The sequence below is a fragment of the Rhincodon typus genome, chromosome 24 (assembly GCF_021869965.1).
Source record: "Rhincodon typus isolate 14 chromosome 24, sRhiTyp1.1, whole genome shotgun sequence".
Taxonomy (NCBI): domain Eukaryota; kingdom Metazoa; phylum Chordata; class Chondrichthyes; order Orectolobiformes; family Rhincodontidae; genus Rhincodon; species Rhincodon typus.
The window spans coordinates 32,746,567-32,769,222 of NC_063355.1; the positions used below are offsets into that span (position 1 = coordinate 32,746,567).

Below are 22,656 nucleotides of genomic sequence, written 5' to 3' on the forward strand. Positions count from 1 at the left end.
CTAGTGCCACCTGCCTGCACTTGGCCCATATCCCTCCAAACATTTCTTATTCATATACATATCCAAATGTTTTTTCACATGTTGTAACTGTACCTGCTTCCACCATTTCCTTTGGAAGTTCATTCCACACACAAACCACTCTCTGTAAAATAAAAATTGGCCCTCGTGTCTTTTTAAATCTTTCTTCTCTCACCTTAAAAATATGCCTATGATTGAGGGCAAGCATCCAAATAACCACCGGTGTGTTGCTGTTTAAGATTCCAATTTGCATTTTCTGGCACCCTCCAGCCTATTTTAGACAGGCATGCTGTGCATTAATAGGCCTGCAGATAATTTAATTCACAGGGGCATCGCCACTACAGTGGTGACTTTCCCAATTTTTCACTACTGACATCCTATTTTCAGGTGGGAATAGCAGTTGAAAATTTCTCACCCATGTCTCATTCAAGTCATTCCATACACACAGTTTCAGAATTTCTGCTTGTTATTTCCAGGTTGGGTTGAAGGAATGGATAGATAGACTTGTGTCTTGGTAATGTAGTGCTGAGCATCAGTCAGATAGCAAAGTGATGGTCGTGGAGTCAAAAGTCATTGTGGGGTCAATGACAATTGTCAAGATGAAATGAAATTGACCTCGTTTTACAGATGATGTTGCTGAAGGGCAGGACAAGAGAAAGTAATCTTTGGCATGGCTGTGATGAATGTTGGTGTGGCAGAAGAAACTACTTCTGTGTTGGGAAAAGCTGACACAGAATCAAGACAAGAATGGTGCCAAAAAGATGGCCCATGGAGGGGGAAGTGGAAAGAATAAGAATATTCACCAATATTAAAGGTGTCAGAGAAGGTAAGGACTGGAGAATTGGATTGGTATAAACCACGTAGGATATCCAAATCCTTTAGTGATGTCGCTGGGGACACACAGCTGCTCGGGCAGCCACACGACTGGCTTTAAACAGGTTTGGGAAGTCCAAACATTTTAAGGTTCGAGTCTTATCAGCATTATTGACAGAGATAACTTTGTAGTTCCAGAAACCAGAATGAAAGGCTTCAAATAGAGTGTGTGGTGGGGCAGCAGGGTGAAATATGCAAATTATTATTGTACCCTTAAAATAGACCAAAGGATGACATGTACATAAATGGCAGGTCACATTTAGAGATCACAATTCCAACAGAAATGTAATCTTAACACATTTATTAGACCTCTTGTCTTGAATCGGAATATTGTGGATCCATTGCAGATTTGAGAGTATAATTTAGTACATTGGGGATGTTACAATCTCAGAGAATTAAACATTAAACTGTGAATGTAAAAGGTGAAATGACATTATTTTAATAGCAGGAAGTGTTCCTGGCATCCTTGTAACATTTCCCTTTTGACTAATACTATTTGAAGAGGTTATCATCAAATTTATTTTGTTGTTTGTGAAACCTCATTGTATGCAGGCTGCTATTGTGGTTGCCTACACAAGTGATACTTGCAAAAACATCATAAAATAGATTAGAATTGACTCAAGCATATAAAGTGCTCTTTAACTGCAAGATCTTTCTTCTCTAGTGCTTCTATTATTAGAGGGGTACTTTGGAAAGGGTCTGACATAGACAAAATGTCAGGCGGAGGGGTTAGGTAACAAAACCATCTAAAGATGAAGGCAAATAAAACAACTTGAAATGGGAGATCAACAGAAACAAGACGATTTTGTTTGTAAATACAAATTTTATTTTAGTGCATTTCTGTATATCTGCATATACTGTGTAAAACAGGCAAGTTACAAAATGTGTACATACATCTATGGACTGTATTACAATGGTGTAATGGCCTGAAAAATACATAATACATGACATTGAAGGTAAAGTCAGGCCTGTCTGATGCGTACCTCAATGTAGTGCAAGCAAAAATACTGTCATGCTGTGAGCTCTTTGAAATAAAACACAAAATATGTAACTTACTTTTAATTTGAGGAAAAATGTAAAAGGAAGAGAGAGTTAAGTGAACCTGCTTCACAAATTACAGAGAACAGACTTCAAATTTCACATAAGGCAATGTGTGTTGTGTCACCATGTTTATTTGTGCTCTACAGGGCACAGGTGGAGCTTTAAATTCAGTTTAGCAAGGTCACTTAATAAACCAGTTTTTCTGAAGTAGTGAAAGTCTGGGTTTTATGGCTAATGATCAACTACCAAAAGTATCAAATCTTCATCTAAATGTGATTGTCAGGCTCAGAAGCACTGATTCAATATGGGAGAATGCAGTGGGCAATGCATTTGTACCTAACCCATGTAATACTCTATGTGGTAATGTTTGAACCAGTTGCAAATATTGGAATATATCCAATCTTCAACTCTAACACTCCTACCTTGTTGAGCATGTAGTGTTTAAAGAAAACAAAAGATTGAAATGATCTTCCCACAGGTACCTTGTCATGGATGGTCAAACACACAATCAATGAAGTTCTAAAGGAAAATTCTGATTACTCAGCATTAAGTAAAGCTTTGCTGTTTTTATATTACTCTTTAATTCATTCAGCTTGCATTGCATGTTGGGTCAGCCAGAGATAATGAGGTACTATGAACATCTTAAAAGCTACAGGAATAGACTAAATTTTGCTTGAGGTGAATGGATGGCTGTTGTAAATACCTGCTGTAAATTAGACATTTTAGCAGCAAACAATTTCTGTCAATATTAAAATAGCTTTCATGCAAATACAAGCCAGTAACAAGATTCATTTTATTACAAAATAGAATGGATCCATGATTCAAGAATCACAGATTGGAGGCCATCCAGCCCCTTGTGCTTGCACCAGAATTTTGTGTATCAGTGTGTACTGCTAGTAATGTGGCAATGTATACATTTCTTGTACATTTCAATTTGAAGCTTTACGTATGTTTTACAAACCAACAAAGAAATACTGGTACAAGCTTTAAAATGAACCATGTAATGGAGCAGATATTGTGCCTCTCTCAATTTGCAGCCTGTTTGTGAAAATGCTCCTCTGTGCCACAAATTTACATGCTGCTTCCAGAAAGTCAGGGCCTAGAACTCTTTCTCCTTCATACACTTTAGATACATAAGTAACCTTCAACAGAATGTCTTCCCTCTTACAACAATAATTATCCTCCATTTACTGAGGGGCTAAAATCCATTGTTTCAAAAGGAGTACCTTTAAATTGCATCAGTAGTATTAACAGTGGCACAGATGTAGTTGAATGATCAGTCAAAACTCATCTGACACCGACGGCAGCACAGTTTTTAAAAATCTGTATCCTAAATTTCTAAATTCTTATTTATTTCCAATCTCCATTTCAACCTCCTGTTCATCAGTATCAGTAGAATGTAGGTGTCATGGTCTAGATATTAAATGCAAGTAGTTACAATTGAATAGGTATGAGCATCTGCTTATATCACGCAATGTGATGACAGAAAAATAAAATGAGGCATTTTCAAAAAAAGATTTGGAGCTGACTTTTTACTTGCGGTGAAAAATTCAATATGGCAGCTAAAAATAATTTTCTAAAATCAGAAAGAAAATAAAACTTAAGTACTATAAGTCAGAAATGCAAGCAGAAAATGCACAGAGGGTTAAGATTTCGTCAAGATAAAATTTGTTAATGGCAAAGCTGGCAATGCAACATTCCTTGAGGCCTCCGAGTTGTATGCCTCCATCTGGTGGGCTCTTGATGGTGCAGTCCCAAAGGGTCAGCAACTTTGGAGCCTCAGTATATTACTAAGGTAGGTCAGGGACTGTAAAGGTGCCTCAACACGGAAGCATCTTTCACAGACTGCACAGTAGAGCGGACATAAACACAATCTAGCATGGCAACTTCACAGGGATGAGAGCAAAACTCTCTGCTTATTTGGGTATGAATAGAATTGTGACCTTCAGAGGGCTCCAGCATCAATGAACCATCATACTATCACAGACAGGCTCACATCATGGTAAGGAACTGCTCTGGTAGTGACAAAATGCCAGCAAAGTTGTAAAATTACTCCTAATGGGGCCTGAACAAATGTAATTGGCTCCTTGTCTCAGCGGAATGAATCTAGGAGTCATCCTCACTCAACTCCCCATATAATTCTGAACTTCCCCTATCTTGAAAGCTCGCATGTGGGAGCAGGAAACTGCAGCCCCATTTGTGTCACTCACTGTCTATTAATGCTATCACTCCAAATTAAGTCCTTATTGGGTCACTTTTACATGTGGACCTACATGTTGTATATGCCTATGGTTTTACAGGCAATCTTCTATGGACTGAATCCTACGGGCCGGTCTCATACATTAATATGGATCTTATTTTACATAGCACAAACCTGAAAGTGAGAAGCAGTGATGCAGTATCTTGTTGGCATGTTAAAATGGAGGGGTGGGGCATGGAGAGAAGAGCAGAAAGTGAGAACTCTGTCACCTTCAGGACCTCATCCTATTACTGCTGCTATTCACCCAACACCAGGTGGGAGTCTCACCAAGTGAGAAAGCTGTGCAGAAGACTAGGTAAGCAAACCCTATCAGAGTTGCTTGTGGGCTTCTGTAGGAGGGGAGGGTCAGTGCCATGAATCAAGCATTGTGAATTGGTAGGATGAGGTTTTAGAAAAACAGGACACTGGGAATTTCCCTCCTGTCCTTTCTGCTGATTCCCATTCCCTTTCCTGTGCAATTGCCTCCCACCTTCACTTGCCTGTTTTCCAACTGGTGGGTTGGACCTCGATCACCTACATTAAGTTTCACCCATTAGTGTAGGATGGTCAGGAGATGTCTGAGGAGACAAGGTTGGTCAAAGGCTAACAGCTGATCCTCCCAAAGCTGAAGACTATTAATAACAACTGATTTCTAAACTTTTCAACACTTCAAGAACAAGGAGGATAGAACATCCACATTTCCAAAATTAAATATTTAAATTAATTTTAAAAATTGCGGCAAGTTCAATGCTAACTTTAATAAGGAAAAACTGGAAAAATGTACAGATACACAGAAGCACATGAGGCAGTTTTCTTCGTACAGGTTACATATAGAAACAGTGCACTTTTTAAAATTAAATGTGGCATTAAGCACTGTACTAATACAGTAAAAAAGGGTGTAGTCAATTTCTCCTGCATAGATTATTTAATAACACATTCATACAATATTCTTGGCAGAGTGTGACACACTGAGCAGTTTTCAAGTCATTTGAAATTAAAAACCTGTGCAGTTTGTGCTTGCATTAACAGTGCAGCAAAAATCTTATCTGGATACGTGATATAAACAAGTATATTTACTTCGTTTTGATGTGATGGTTGTTCTCTGGTTAGTTGAAAGTGAAGAAAAAATGAGCATACCATAAAGTATAATTTTCTCTTGTTAATGTAATTGAAAAGTTACTTTGAGTATAAAACATTATGTACCTACCCCTTCTTTTGTGGCAGCATCAGCAAACTAAAGGGAATTTACTCATGATTAAGAAGAAGAATTGTTTAACAAGCTGGGTAATAACAAAATGTTTGTTGCATCTTCATGAATATCAATTTATAATGTCAATTATTATGACTAAAGTGGACATCACTGATCTTCTCAATCTGTCTCTGTAGAAAAGTTCAATATATGTTTCATACAGATTCAGAGATAATGTTTGAGCTCTGATTAAAGATCATTGAACTAAACACTCGTCTGATTTTCCCTTCCCTTCAGTTGGTGAGAAGGGTAAATAATTGAGCGAATTGGCCCCAGAGAGATACTGATTTTCTTCTCACAACGTCAGCAATTAAATTCTGGGTGTGAAGGTCCATGTGCAACCTTCTCACGCTGCCACTAATTAAGGCCCTTAAGTGGTTAATTAAGGGCTTCTTTAGGGCTTCAACTGAACCATTGATCTGATTAACTGTTTTCTTAGCATGCAAGGAAACTGGCTGGTTCCTGACTAGGCAACCAGGATGATCTATCTGCTGAGTTTGGGTGGGGTGGGGTGGGGTGGGGTGGGGTAGATTGAAGACCTCAATCCACCAGAATCATTAGCAATTGAGGATACGGATAGGGCAGGAGGGTGACCACTGAAAGCCACTCCCTGTTCTTAACTCCCTGACACCCCTCCATTTGCAACCCCCACTTAGTGATCCCTCAGAAAATTCTCTCACCTACTCTGTTTCAGACCCTCATGGCTTCACAGCCTGGGTCTCCATCAACAATCTTCAAAGCTACCAGGCTCTGATTCACTGGTAGTCTCAGGCATGGTGGCAAGGCTCCTGATCGGATGAGAAGTTCACCAGTCAGCACTTTAAGAATGTAACCGGTGCTTGATCTTGTGAGCTTTCTTATTGGTGAGACCAGGGAGTTAATGAACCCTGAAGTGGCCCACTCCACATGCAGAACACAGAACACCAAATCCTGGCCATCAACTTTGTTTCTCTTCCAATAGATGTTGCCAGACTTGCTGACTACTTTCTGCATTTTCTGTTCTTCTTAATGTTTTGAGTGCGGCATTGTCAGATCTCTTTTCAGGTACCAATGGTTCTTGACCAGATGTGTTTTTGGCAGATAGAACACACAAATAAAACACGTGGCCAGCATTCCGATTTCCTCTCCATCCCTGAGTTGTTTCCATAACACAGTGTTGGATAAGACATCAGCTATCTGGTGCCTTAATACAATCAACAATGAAAAGTGGAGGAAAGTGGCCAGTCCACTTTTACACCATCTAAAATAAAAAAGCACTTTGGGGCATGCCTTGTGCATAGTGGAGGCAGCTGTAGCAGAGTGCAGGACTCCAAAATTACCAAAATAAGCAAATTTGTTTGTCCCAAAGCAAACGAGTCTCCTCTTCAAGCACTAACCTTTGAAATGTATTACACTTTGAGAAATGAGTTATAAACCATTGCATTTTTCAATTTGCATTGGATGTAGTTAAGGTTTCCTGCTGCCTGCTCCTAATCATCACTATTCTAGTAATGGTGTCTGTCACCAAGTTGCTAAGTGGGAATTTGCCTCCACCAAATCAGTAGGATAATAATATGTCGAGGAAGATAAAGCATAGAATTCAGGAAGAGTCAGAAAGACAGTGAAAAATGTGGTTGGAGGTGAAACTTCAGTGAAATGTTTTTGGTTTCATTAGGATTCTCCTTCTCAACCTCTCCTCTCATCTCAGGCATGGTGATCCTCAGGTTAAGCCATTATCAGTTGTTCCTATGGTCTGACCAGTTCTTCTGTAAAATATGGCAGAAGATCAGCAGAAATCCCCAAGTAAGTGGCTGCTAAATATTCTTCTGGTATTTCGGCCAAAGTTCTAATGGCATATCAAAAGGCTCGCCCTGTGAAGCAGTTGGCTCAGAATGTTAACATTGTTGAAGTTGGAAAGCTTGGTACGGGGACAGGCGATGACCCAACTTTTAACTGTACGCATGTTCTATAGAATTCTCCCACTTGATGACCTGTTATACTTTATTTAGAACCTAAAAAAGGCTTTTCTCCTCTATTTCTTATTATCCCATGCTAAACACAACAGTATCTGAATCACAGTGATTACAACCATTGTGATCATTTTACCCCTCTATTTTTCACATTGAGAACACTTTAGTACTCTGCTTTTAAGGGTTGCGGTAGAGAAAGAAATGCTTAGCTTTCAGCATGCTCTACCGTATCACACGGACAAGTCAATGTTGTTCACCATCAGTGTATGATGAAAACTTATATTTCCTAGGTTTGGAACTAATATGTTTAAGTATGTATTTATTTAGGAAGAAAATCTTCCCTCTATTCCTCTCCACTGTAAAATGTAGATACTTCTTGCGATATGATTACGTGGGCACTGGCAGCATTCCTATATCTCCCCAAGTAAACTTTCTTGATGTAATAACATACCAATGCACACGCAAGGTAACCTAGCAACACAGCAAAGCACAAGCATTCCATTCCCACACTTAAAACTGGTAATACACTTCACTTTCTTCTTCCTTAACACTAAAACCAACCGTAGCACTCCTAAACTATAACTCCAGCTTTAATCAGCCAAGGACATAATGAGGATTGAATTATTCATTGATATTCCAATGTAGCACGGTTTGTTTGAGGGTAATAACTTAAGAATTTGATTCTCAATAGTGGAAAAATGGGGTTGGCTCTTCAGACAAATGAACTCCATAGCTGAGTATATACTGGTTATACTTTGCTTGGATGTATAGGAAGCTCCTCATTATTAGAATATCTATTAAATGTATTCATTATTTTGATTGCTGAAAGCAATAATTTGTTTTTATTATGACTGCATGATGTACATATTTCCTTTGGTCTCACCAATGGCACACTTGGTACAATATAGAAGTACGTTTGCAAAAGTGAACACTATACAGAATTATTAGCTAGAAATGTCACAGTATAACAGCAACACCACACACTGTGAGACAAAGATAACAGGTCTCCCAGGTTGTGTGCCAGATATCCTGAAGCTGCCTTCCTTTACTGTTTTGAGAGACAGAGGCAGGGGAAGAGAGAAAGAGAAATACTGGTGGGTGGCATAATTTCAAACAATTAGAATCAAATAAAATCAATTTTAAAATTGATCTAAAGACCTTAATTCAGTGCTGTAATATATCTATTTCTTTGCAAATACATATGCAGACAATTGTACTGTATGAAAGGTTCTTTCTCAGTATATTTATAATTATTTTTTCTTGATTTGGAGTTAGAAGGGGGTCATGTACAATGATTTTATAATATACACAAAGTAGACAGTTCATTACCCTGGCATTTCCATCCTGTCTTAATGCATAAAGAGAAATAAAATCCCAGAGTGCAAACACAGCACACAGTGATCCGTGTATATACATGTCTTCAAACAACTATCTCAAAACACAAGCATGCTGTGGATTGATGTTCTGTTTAAACAGAAAGTCAAGATATTCTGGCTTCCATATTCCAGGTCTGGTTACTCGTACCTTCGCAAGTGATTATACAGGGACTGCACGTATGTGAAGATGCACTTTGGATCCGGTCTTTTGCCCATTATCATCATATCCTCTACCTCAATCAGGGGATCACAGGAAGCTATCTGTCTGCAATGGGAAAGTATAGATAAAGCAAATTATGCCAAAATAATGCTTCAAATTGTAAAATACTGTGAAAGTAGATGTTTAAAGAAAAATTACTCTGCCATACATATCTATTGTTGAAGACTGTCATGGAAAAATGAGCATAGAATCCCTATAGTGTGGAAGCAGGCCAACCCTCCGAAGGACAACCCATAAGTCCCATCCCCCTACCCTTTCCCTGTAACCCTGCAATTCCCATGGTTAATACACCTAGCCTGCACACCTTTGGATTGTCGGAGGAAACCCACACAAACCTGGGCAGACAGTCACCTGAGACTGGAATTGAACCCAGGTGCCTGGTGCTGTGAGGCAGCAGTGCCAAACTCTGAGCTACCATGGCATCAGCCTTTAGTAACGTTAGAATGTCAGATTACTGGATGAGGAGCATTTATACAGTTCTGTGGAATACGCTAAAGAATCCTCACTCGTTCTGTTATTCTTCCCTAATAATAGAAAAGGAAGAAACGATATAGACACAGCCATTAAACAGGAGCTCCTCTTAACTGAACTCACCAGCTGGTGACAATCAGTGGAACTAGACAAAATACATTTTAAAATCCATCATTGAGTTAATACTATGAATAATATTTCAGTTAGGAAGAAAATCTAGATATTTGGAACTCTACACCCAAACAGAGAATAATAAAATATATATTTACAAAGCATCTTTAAAGCAGAGGAATGTCACAAAGCACTTCACAGAGATGTAAATCAGACAAAACCGGAAGCTGAACCAAAGGAGGTAATATTATGGTTTAAATGGACAAAGGGACAGCTACTGCCAACAGTGTGTTAGCCAACTAATATTTTATATGAAATATTTAATAAACTTTAAGTGAGTAAATGACAGAATATTGGCAACAGAATTGAATTTGAAATTCAACATTCAGAATAATTAATAGGTACCATTTTATTAGTACCATGAAAGGAAGAGAAATTCCAGATACGAAACCTCGAGGTGAATTTATCTACATTTCCTGAAAACAAATTCAATTTAAGTCAAGAAATGTCAGATCAACGGATATTTCTGTTCAAAGAGCCACTTTTAGTGCATTTGGGTTTCCTGATTAACTGGGCCAATAGTTTTCAGTACCCTATGAGGAAATTTGGTATTCCAATGAAATCTGTGGCTATTTCACTCCTGTACTACTATGACTAAAAAGGAAAAAAAAAGGAAAAAAAAAGGCACTTTTCTTGCAGAATTCAATGCTTTTTACTTAAATAGTTTGTAGCATTTTAGCTTGGATTTCTGATCCTGGCTGGTCTACAAGTCGGGTGCCAAATAAAAGCAGACAAATTAAATGGTATTAATATAAGCACTGCTTTGAATAACGTAAAGCAGCCATGACTTTAGGAGGTGAGTCCTGGTTTGGAGGCCGTTGCGGGGAGTGGAGGCTCTTTGCAGACTGGAGGTAAGGCCTTGAGATTTGAAGACTGGCGTGGTCTGGAAACTTGGTCTGGTGTGGTCTGGATGCTAGGTGCCAGCACGGATTGGGGTGGAAGGACTGTAAATTCAGTACTTTAAAAAAATACATTATTTCTTATGCTGGACTTTTATTTATTTTTTTCTATTTTATATTATCTATTATCTATTAAGTATCTGTACCTAGGCATCTTGTACGCAAATGGCACCTTAAGTGGTGACATTGTGAAGTTTTCACTGCACTCATTCGAGTGCATGTGACAATAAAGCTAATTCAATTCAATCCAATTCAATTCAGACGATTAGCTTCAATGCTCCCATTATAATTCAGTGCAAACAATGACATTGAGGGGAGCTATTATACCATTTACTGAATTCCTGAAACACATTTAAAATTGGAAGCATCCAAATTTCAAACAGATCAGATGCTACAGGTTTGATCCCGTGTTTTGTGACTAGGTCAGATTTTCATCTTTTGACAGGGACCTTTTCTCCTTTTGGGTTTTCCCATTTTACTTAGGGTGCCACAATACTAGTCAATTACCCTTCTCCATTTCCCAACAGTCAGTAATTCATGTTCTAATCCTGCCACATTCATGTCGCTTGCTACAATCATCCAATGGTCTCAGTCTTCGTCTCCTCCTGTCTCCTGACAGTCTCAACTCTATTACTCACTTCACCACATTTCCTCTCTCTCACCATAAACAATGATTATACCACTTCAACCTTTTCTCGGTTAGTGATGCAGCCACTGGAACAGGCAAGTCATCATGTATCGGTCAGAGTCGTGGTGCCACATAAATGGGGAGGGTTAATGGCAGGAAGGGCATCCAGCTATAAAACCACCTTCTAAATCCAAATGGAGGATTAGAACCTCTAGGTTGGGATAATTTCAGGGTCCTGATCCTGTACAGCATCAGTGTGAAACACATGTTGCAAATTTTTAAACAATAGATAACTAATGAACAGAGAGTGTGCTCATAGTTCAAGGTTGGGAGGCAGGTACCAGAAGTTACAGGACAAAAAGAAGCCCTGCAGCTGCCTGGTAATGCAGGTAAGGGACAGAGATGAATCTCAAGATTGAGATGCCCTCTCAGCTTTTTCAAAGTTGTTGACTTTAGAAAGGGTCATAGCTACCTTGGTAGGAGGATGATGTTAGAAAGAAAAATGGAGGACGCTGCTGCATTTCACTGGTTACGTTTGAGCCACTTCAGTGGGCCCACCTGTTGATTAGAAGATCCCAGTCTGTGAGGGCAGGCCCCTTAATTGGTTATCCACAACCAGTGCAATTATAACTTTAACATGGCTTCTCTGAAAATGGCCTGGAGGTGGGGAGAGCCCAGCAATCTTACATGTCACCCACAGCCATTTTTCTGCATTGCCGACTTTGGTCCACCTCAGTTCAAGGATTAAATATTTTAAAAATTTTGTACTTAGTTTCAGACAAGTTCTTGTAGAATATTATTTTATTTGATATGATCCTTTGGTATGTGGGATTGATGATATCACATAGTACATTTAGGCTTGTATACTGATTCATTTCTATTCAATCTTTTTACAATGTATAAGGATTTTGAACATTGCAAAGAGTTTGGACAAGACAGGACATGATGCAAAATGAATGGTTATCTTTGATATGAAACTGTCCTAAGATAAATAAAATGTTTACTTGTGAGTCACTGCACATAATCATCATGGAAACCCTACTGGAACCTTCCAATGAGTATGAAATAATAAAGAATAAGAATCTGAAGCTGTACTTACAAGAAATAATCAACCATATGTCCAAATTTACAAAGTTTTGCTGTAAATTCTGGGTTTTTATTCCTTTCAATGGGATGAACAACAGCTGGTTTTACAAAACAATGTTAGGAAACGATTGAATAATTTGGGAATAAATCATAAACTAATTGAACATAAAATTTGTGGATCTTTCTTGAGATTAGTTTATTTTAATAGAAGTGGTAGAAAATGCTGAAACTACACATCAGAACCATTTGAAAGGAAAATGTAGGTGGGCTTGCATTTTATTTCCAACATTTAATTCTTCAGTAGACATCCAGAATACACTGATTTCCTTTCACCCACCATCAAAAAAGATTCTCAATTTTGTTATAGAACATAGAACATTACAGCGCAGTACAGGCCCTTCGGCCCTCGATGTTGCGCCGACCTGTGAAACCAATCTGAAGCCCATCTAACCTACACTATTCCATTATCATCCATATGTTTATCCAATGACCATTTAAATGCCCTTAAAGTTGGCGAGTCTACTACTGTTGCAGGCAGGGCATTCCACGCCCTTACTACTCTCTGAGTACAGAACCTACCTCTGACATCTGTCCTATATCTATCACCCCTCAATTTAAAGCTATGTCCCCTCGTGCTAGCCATCACCATCCGAGGAAAAAGGCTCTCACTGTCCACCCTATCTAATCCTCTGATCATCTTGTATGTCTCTATTAAGTCACCTCTAAACCTTCTTCTCTCTAACGAAAACAGCCTCAAGTCCCTCAGCCTTTCCTCTATCACCCGATTTCTCAGTCCTGAGCCCCTGATTTGAGTTCTGGAAAGAAAATTTGGGGAAAAGGAAGTACAAATTATTATTGAAAGCTAAGATGCTCTTCCTGTCTGTCCTACTTGTATCACACCCTGATTTCTGTCAAAGAAAACTATTAATCAACAAAATACCAATCCAGAAACACCAAATACCAGAGACAGAATGTCAACAGTTTTTTCACTGATACCTGTGAGAACAATGTGGTACTTATTTAATGGCAGCCACCTCTTGATAAACCTCTTTGAAACTTATGTGGTAATTTATCAGTAGTTAGATTTCATAATCTGAAAGAGACAAGCACAATCCTAAAAAAAACTTCATTATCTGACTTAACAAGAATTGAAAAATTAGTGTGGGGTTATTAACCAGGGGCATAGATTTAAAACAAGAAGTTGAAGACTAAGAGGACAGTTGTGGGAAGTTTTTTCACCCAGATGGTGATGGGAGTCTGGAACTCATTGCCTGAAAACGAGTGGCTGAGTCAAAAACTCTCTTAATTTTTAAGCAGTACTTAGATATCAGTTATGTCGCCATAGCCTTCAGGGCTAATGGCCAAGAGCTAGAAAAGAGGAACAGTGCAGTGTTTGTTGATTGGTGTGGACACCGTGAGCCAAATGGTCTCCTTCTGTGCTGTGAATGTCTACAGGTGGAAACTTACACTGAACCAAAATAATGTAACTTCTTATGGAGTGTTTCTCTTTGCATGAGCTAGAGAGTTTTTTGTGCTTTCATCCTAAACTCGCTTCATTAACATCTACCACGCCTCCATAGTATCCCTCTCACTGATGCTATCTAAATTCTACTACTCCCTGCAGCAGGAAGAACTTGCCACTGCCAGGACATCCCTTGTGATGTTGGCACTTGGACAAGCACTGCCAGTCCACAGCCACCTTACATGGTTCATAACATTTGTACTGGACTGGTAGAGAAGGGGAAATTGTTGCCCTACTCTGCTGACAGGGACCAGTAGATCCTGGTGGATGGTGTGGTGCAGAGTGGGGACATCCATGACCCTCAGGTCTGGCACTGGAAGCATGTACCCAGGTCAGTGTGGTCTCAGCAATTCGGAGGAATGCCCACTCTTGACAATGACCTTCTCTGCTCTGCCAGGGTAAGCGTTACCATCTTCACTCTGCTACCTCACACAATCCATCTCTGCTACAAATACATCTGTCTCAAATGCTCATGCTTCACCACTCCCACTGTGCATGCAACATGATCCCTCTCTCGCTCTCACCCACCCAACGCTCCCACAATATTGACCCTGCATGACTTCTGCACTACCTACTCACTCAGTTGGGTGACATCACAACTCTTCTGTCACCTGCAGCAGAATAATGGTGGTGCCATCCACTTTCATTTTGGTTAACCCCTATAATAGGGCAGAAAGAGCCGAGATGTTTGGTAGGGTGCCTGATATTTGGATCTCACTGACTACAATGGTCATGACCTTGTTCCCCCTAAAAGTGACTGACCGACTTTCCAAGCCCTCGGACCTATATTGCAGGTTGCCCTTCACTGACTGCTAGAACTCTGTGATTGAAAGGTGTCTCCCTTGATGTGACTGAGTGCTACCAACTCCAACTTGAAGATATGGACATTTAAGTGAAGCACATGTCTGTTACATCAGCTGCTGGCACGTAGTGTAGATGTAACAGTGACATAACATGATGACATTTAGCAACATGTCACCCCTTAACTGGTGACTGCTCACACCCATTATAATCTGCCTGGCTTTGTGTCTATGCTGACAGGCAAGGCATGGAAAGGCAGAGATGCTGTGAACATCCAAGTAAGCATAAGTGAATGAACAAGGAGAGTAAGTGAGTGGCCCTCAGACGTAGCCTGGTCCAATTTGTAAACTGCCTTGTATTCAAAGTGTCCTTACAGCAGCACTGAAATGCAAGGTGCTGGTGCACTCTAAAGTTCAGCATTAAAATGCAGAAGTGCACTGCAAATGGATTGATGCAAAGAGGCTGGCATGTGTCAGATGTTAAAACCTGTGGGCATGGGGTGCATATGGTCGGAGTCGCTAAGTATCCACTCTGACTTTCATATTGTAAATTCTCATTGAGTTTCCATCCAACACATGGTAAAATAGGAACTGATGTATCAATTAGCCTAGATTTGGCGTAAATGAGGGTGATAATGAGGAGGAATGATCACTGCGAATGGGCCTCCCATTCCTCCCTAACATGAATTCAACATCCAGAACTCTGTTGGAAAATGCAACTTGTTGTTCCTGACATCAAGAAAAGCCTTGCTGGACTTCTCATGCAGTTGTCCCAGATTCCTTGCTAAAACCCAGTCATTCAGGCTCTGAAAAATATTGCTGTTTAAGTCTATAAAAGATTTATCAGTATTGTGATGACATGTTGTAAAAGGGTGAAAAGGGTTGGAAAGAGATAATACTGAGGAATGTCTTAAGGCCCTCTATGATAATGTTGAAGTAGTAAGGACTCCCATCAAGGACTTCCTCTTTTTCTCTATAATCATGTCTATGATATTAATTTAAATTGTATATTGGTGCTATTATGTAATAAAATACATCTTGTTAGACTATCAAGTAGCTTTCCTCAACCACACTGGACCAAGCAGGCCCTGTAGATCCTTACCTGGAAAGAGGATGGTGACAGCAAATCTACCTTATAGTGACCAATAATACAGAGCTTACACAGCATGACAAACAGTGGTATGGATTGCTTAACAATGACCAATGTGTTTTTTGAAGAAAAAAGCCTAAATAAATACTATATTTATGTTTGGCTGATGGCCTTTTAAGAAATGGTTTCAATGGGAGATGATTTCTGGCAAAATACCTTACTTTCAGTAACTGGCCAGGTTACCAAATTGCTCAGAGATAAACAATAGACAGAAAGGTTAACAAGAAGTTAATTTGGGGAAGGGGGTGGGGAAGAGTAGATTGTGTGTAGGTTCTGTTTCAAGCAGGGTTTTATAGCTCTTTTTTCTTTTAAGGACAGTCTAGGTGGGTGCTGATCCCGGAATATCTCCTTATAGCAGAATTAAGTTGAAATTCTGGATGCTGGCTGAAGGGTTTAAAACTCATGTTAACTAAAGGTCCCATAACAGAAAATTGAACTTCTGTTATGGTCAAATTGAGAAGATCCAGAGGTAGAGTTTTCAGTACAAAACTCCATAGCTGAGGGGCAGTGCAAGCAGTGAGTTCTGATCCAAGGTGATTATATTTAAGACACTAGCAATGTTTCAGTTGAACTGGATATTTGGAGATTTGACTTCCTTGCTGGAAATAACTAGAAGGCTCATGAAAAGTCAATCTTATGCAAATCTTTGAAATAGTATTCAGACCAGTTGGATAATCTTTTATTTTTGTAAGTCTCTGACTTGCATATTGGGGATGTAAGTCAAAAGGGTGGAAAAGAACATTTGAGTTAAGAAGTTGGTTGAGAGAATAAATACGTGTTCATTCTATTTTTAATTATCTTCAATGAACTAACTATTTAACAGAATGATCATAATATGTAACAGCAGAAGTAGACCAGTCAGTCCATCCAGGCTGCTCTGCTCTGTCGTTCAGTGAGATTATGGCTGATCTGATGATCTTCAACCTGCTTTCCTGTTTTGTCCCGTAACCCTTGATAGCCTTAATGCTTAAAAGATGTCCACCTCAGCCTTGAAGCTACCTAACGATCCAGCCTCGACAGCCTCTTATATTAAAAAATTCCACAGATTCATTACCTTCTGAGAGAAGAAATTCCTCCTCATCTCTGTTTTATATGCAAGGCCCCTCAATCAGAGATTATGCCCTCTGGTCCTAGACTTTCCCACAAAGGGAAACAATCTCTCTGTATCTATCCATTCAAGAACCCTGTTTCAATAAGGATGCTTCTCATTCTTCTAAACTCCAATGAGTGCAGGCCCAATCTACTCAACCTCTCCTCATAAAACATGCCCTCCATATCAGGGACCAACCTAGTAAACCTTCTCTGGACCGCCTCCAATGCCAATACATCTTTTCTTTGGAAAGGGAACTATTGTTTTGAGGTTTCCCCTGGTTGGGGAGTCTAGAACCAGGGGTCACAGTCTCAAACTATAGGGTAGGCAATTTAGGACTGAGATAAGGAAACATTTCATCTTTCAGAGAGTGGTCAATCTGTGGAATTCACTACCACAGAATGCTGTGGAAACCAGAACTAGATTGATACATTTTTAGATATTAAACAGATCAGTGGGGATACTACATTTGTTTCATCTGAATCTGAAGAGAACAATGATTATCCTTAAGTATCAATTATAAGCCAAGATAGATGAGTGGCTGCTGAAGGTAAGCAGAGAAAGAGTGCAAGATGGACATATGCCTACAGGATACCTCCTTCAGCCTCAGGACTTGCCACACCCAGGACATCCTCCAGTATCATACCTCCCCAATTCTCAACAACTTCCTGTTATTCTTCATATTAATATGAAATATTGATGCTAGTGCATCAAAGGCTGAACGTTGAAGACTGACAGAAATGTAAGGAGGTAGTGAAAATAATAGTGAGGATAGTTGCAGGTTCAGACTGTGGTTATGGAACCATAAACGGTGGAATGAAGTATGCTATAGTGAATGCTACATCTAAGAAACAGTGGGTTCCTGAAGTTTGTCCTTGACCTACCATGTTGAAAACTTGTCTTCCAGTTGTCTGCAGCCGAAGTATACTTTATGATATTGTGGTTGACTTTAAATTGGATTAGAAATCCATGATTCTTCCACCTCTGATTAGATAGACTGCAAATAAATAGTGTTACTAGTAATGGTAGTTCACCTATTTTGTGATAAGGAGGTGCTCTGACTAATTTTATATCTTTGTTCAGCCTGCATAATTAGGTATACACTGCCTGCACAGCTCTGAGTCTGAGCCTAAAATAGACTGATAGAAATTTCGACCCCAACAACTGAGCAATCAGGGTAGATGTAACCATGCCCTTTCACCCCTTTTGTAAAAACAGGCAGTTGATACAAGAGCCTAAGAAAGTAGCATTGTACTTAAATAGATAAATCCTTCTAATTTATTTTTGGCAGGAAATACATTACTATAACTGCAACCTTCCTTTTAAAGTCATAATGTGCAGCACTCAAAGGCATACTGTGACCATTGCTTCACAGAAGAAATACCATATAAAGTCAATGTTTACAGCCTACAAAGGCAGTGACCTTCAAAGGCTGGAACAGCTCACAGATGCCCATTAATTTTCTTGACAGAAATATTAACTTGTAATTTTTTAGGAATACATAAAACATACACAATCATTGAATGCAGTAATAACAATATGTCGGGGCTGTGGAAAACCTTTTCAATTAGGAGACTTCAGTTTGGTACACTGTTTCGTAGTCAAGGAGATGCAAATTGCTTCAGAAACAAGACTTCTGTATTAATGTAAACCTTAGTTCACCCCTTCCCTCATTGTTATTTCAAATTCAAGCCAAGATATGATGTAACGTAGCTTGAAGCTAATGCATCATTGACTGTCTGGAGTGTTTGACAGACAAATTTTTATTGCTGGATTGGACTTATGCAAATTATGATATTTTAAAGAAAATTAGTAAAACATAATTTACCTTCATGCACACAGAACAGTGTGAGTTGACTTTAAAAGGAGTGCTCCTAGAGTGGTAAAACTCTACAGCACAAAAAGAGATACACTGACCAATGCCTGCTGTTCTTCACCAAAGCAATCCAAATCTATTCTCAATGCTCTACTTTCTCTACTTTCTTAGTGATAGTTTGGAGTTGACATCATCATCGACTCCCTAGTCAGACAGAAATAGCTTGTACAACCTAAAAAAAAGTAGGGAAAAACTAGCAAAAGTCTCTGTTAAACCTTTTCTAGGACTTCTATCTTCATAACTTTATTTTCTTATTCTGGGTATCAACCTGCTCTGTTAATTCTATGATTTATTATTTCAGCATATCCTATTATAAGTAAGGCCTAGCCTATGCATCTACAAATTAATCATTTACTCTTGTTGATATTTATAAAACCCAAAATGTGACAAGCTCATTCGTGGTTTTATCAATCTGTATTCATATTTTCAGGAAATCAAGCATCTAAATCTCTAGGTGGCTTCTTTATCTACCCCTTCTATATTCTTCCCTTCACACTATTATTATAATTCATTTTTGAACTACATTACCTCTAGATTCTCTGCATTAAATCTGATCTGCCATGTGTGCACTAGTTTAACGTGTCCATTAGTTCAACCTATGTACTCCTGAAGCCTTTCACAGATCTCTTCGGCAAATTTTAATATTGCACTTCTTATGCCCAAATCAAATCATCGATCTGGAACAAAAGTAGACTCAGCACTGATCCCTGGGAAACTAGACCTGGGAAATATTTTTTTAACTGCCACTACTTCAAAAACCTGTATTATTATACATAAGTACACATAATAAAATTAAGAACTGAACAGAATGTATAAATTACTACATTTTCAATCCTATGGTACTGTTTACACCTGCACCCCTCAGTTTGGCTTCTGCTTTCTAAAAAAAACTTTTTTTTAAGTGCTTTTGTACATATTGAGTCACTGAATGAATCATTACATGCATCTGTGACACAGGTTTACAAACTATTTGTATGTATAAAGACTGGAATGAGATCCTAACCAGAGTACAAATTTGGTAAAGCTTAAGAGACATGTATTTTGCCATAATATGGTCTAAATTGCCATAATGTCACATAATTTAACCAAAGTGTTTTTGTAATGATTGTGGCAATACTTTGTTTCTGTTAGTTTCCTCACATCATCTTCAGATCTTGATTCATGCTGGCGTTTTACATCATCTCCCTGAGATGTTCAAGGACCTTAAAATGCTTCCATGAGCATTGGCAAACATCTAACATTAACCCAAATTGTTGTTTTTTTATGATTATCCAGCTCAGCTTATCTAGACACAGAATTTCTGGTTGACAAGAGAGTGGGGACAGACGAGAAAATGAAGTTAAGGCCACAATCAGATCATCAGGATCTTAGTGAATGGCATAACAAGTTCAAGGGGCCAAATAACCTACTGTTTTATGTTCTTATATATAACAGAGCAGATAGTATAATCAGCAGGAGGAATATAACTGAATTATTTTATGCAGAAATATGTCTTTATTGACAACAATTAGTCAATATGCAGAAACAAAGCCATCCTTATATTCTGAAAAATATAAACAGGGATCTCATAGAATCACACGACAGAAAAGAGGCCATTTGGCATATTGAGTCTTTATTGCCAAAAATACACTACTACCTACAATAGTCCTACACTTATGCTATGACACTTCAAGTGCTCATTCAAGTACTTTTTAAAGATTGTGAGGTTTCCTACCTTGACTACCATCTAAGGTAGTGCATTCCAGACCCTCACCACCTTTTGGGTATAAATGATTTTCCTTAAATCCCTCTAAACCTTCCACCTTTCACTTTAAAATATGCCCCCTTGTTATTGAACCTTCAACAAAGGACAACAGCTGCTTTCTATTCACACAGTCCATGGCCCTCCCAATCTTATTCACCCTCTCAACCTTATTCCAATGCCACGCCTTGGCAATTCATCTCATTTTTTATCTTGGTTGTGCTCTTAAATATAAGTTAAATATAAGTTACAATTACAATAAGTTACTACCCAGGACAAGGTCAGAAATCACACAATACCAGGTTATAGTCCCACAGGTTTATTTGAAAACACAAGCTTTCAGAGTGTTACTCGATCTTCAGGTGTTAGTGAGAGAGGTAGTATCAGACATAGAATTTAGAAGTAAAAGATCAAAGGGTCACACCATTGGTGAGGATGTACCAAACAAACCTAAGGTGCTGCTAAATCTTTAATCAGTTAGAAGGTTTTGATTGATTAATATGTAAATGTAAATCCCCAAATTCCTTTCAAGTCCCGCTGTCCTGTGAGAAATAAAGGTTTTATCAGTGTAAAGAAGAGGCAACATTTTAGGTCAGACAATGCATGTTAGGTGTGAGGCCTTGTTTAGAATCTGTTTGTGTTTTGGTTTGGAGTCAGACTGGTTTTATTTCTAAAGTAGGAATTTATAAAACGCCACATTGACTGACTATCTATAAATTGTGTGCTTGTGTGTGTGTGTGTGTGTGTGTGTGTGTGTGTGTGTGTGTGCACGCACGCGTGCGTGGGAGACAGCGTGTATGCATGTGTGGGAGAGTGTGTGTGTGCGTTTGGGAGAGACATTGTGTGTATGAGAGGATCTGTGTGAGAATATGCGTGTGTGTGTGTGAGAGAGTGTGTGCTTGTGTGAGTGAGTGTGTCTGTATGTATGCGCGTGTGAGAGTGAGTATGTGAGAGTGTACAGTATGGTGTATCACCTGCAGTGCGACATGAACCCTAGATCCTGGATGTTGTCCCGAAGGCTAGGTAGTTTGCTGCGAACAATGGTCTGTTAAGGTTTGGCGGTTGTTTGAAGGCAAGAAGTGGAGGCATGGGAAAGATCTTGGCGTCATCAATAACATGTTGAAGGATGCAACATGCCAATGAGCACCTCGCCAAGATCTTTCCCACACTTCCACTTCTCACCTTCAAATAACTGCCAAACCTAAAACAGACAATTGTTCGCAGCAAACTACCCAGCCTTCAGGACAACATCCAGGATCTTGGGTTCATGTCGCACTACAGGTGATACACCACACTATACATTCTCAAACATACATACACACACTCACTCACACAAACACACACTCTCTCATCCACACATGCATACTCTCTCATACATACAATGTCTCTCCCAAACACACACACACACTCTCACACACACGCTTTCTCTCTCTGTCCCTGCGTGCGCGCACCACACACACGTGAATCTATGGGGTGAATTTGTATTTGCAGATACATTCTATTTTGTTCAAAAAGCTCACAATTTATAGACAGTCAGTCAATGTGGCGTTTTATAGATTCCTACTTTAGAAATAAAACCAGTCTGACTCCAAACCAAAACACAAACAGATTCTAAACAAGGCCTCAAACCTAACATGCATTGTCTGACCTAAAATGTCACCTCTTTACACTGATAAAACCTTCAGTTCTCACAGGACAGGGGGACTTGAAAAGAATTCAGGGATTTACATTTACATATCAATCATTTAAAACCTTCTAAATGATTAAAGGTTAAACAGCATCTTAGGTTTGTTTAGAACATCCTCATCAATGGTGCGACCCTTTGATCTTTTACTTATAAATTCTGTGTCTGATACTACCTCTCTCACTAACATCTGAGGAAGGAGTAAGACTCTGAAAGCTTGGGTTTTCAAATAAACATGTTGGACTATAACCCGGTGTCGTGTGATTCCTGACCTTGTCCTGGGTAGTGTTGAGTTTCTTTAGTATTGTTGGATCTGCCCTCATCCAGGCAAGTGGAGAGTACTCCTCCACATTTTTGTCTTGTACTTTGTAGATGGTAAAAAGGCATTGGGAGACAGGAGTGAATGACTCTCAAGAATTCCTGGTCTTTGACTTGCTCTACTAAGTTTGGTCCAGTTTGGTTTCTGGCCAATGGAACTCTCTAGAAAGTTTTCATGGGGTATTCAGTGATCGTAGGGCCATTGAATGTCAAGGGAGATGGTTAGATTCTCTTTTGCTTAAGATATTCGTTGCC

General features: G+C 39.1%; 1 protein-coding gene across 1 annotated transcript in view; it reads right to left on the bottom strand.

The window, feature by feature from the left end:
• Positions 1–1,694: 1,694 nt before the first annotated feature.
• The window catches only part of LOC109910819 (cytospin-A), a 301,509-nt gene continuing 280,547 nt past the window's right edge, over positions 1,695–22,656 (bottom strand). The window contains exon 19 of the mRNA XM_020510070.2: positions 1,695–9,010. Coding sequence (XP_020365659.1) covers positions 8,884–9,010 — 127 coding nt within the window. The 3' untranslated portion in view covers positions 1,695–8,883. The remainder of the gene's footprint in view (positions 9,011–22,656) is intronic.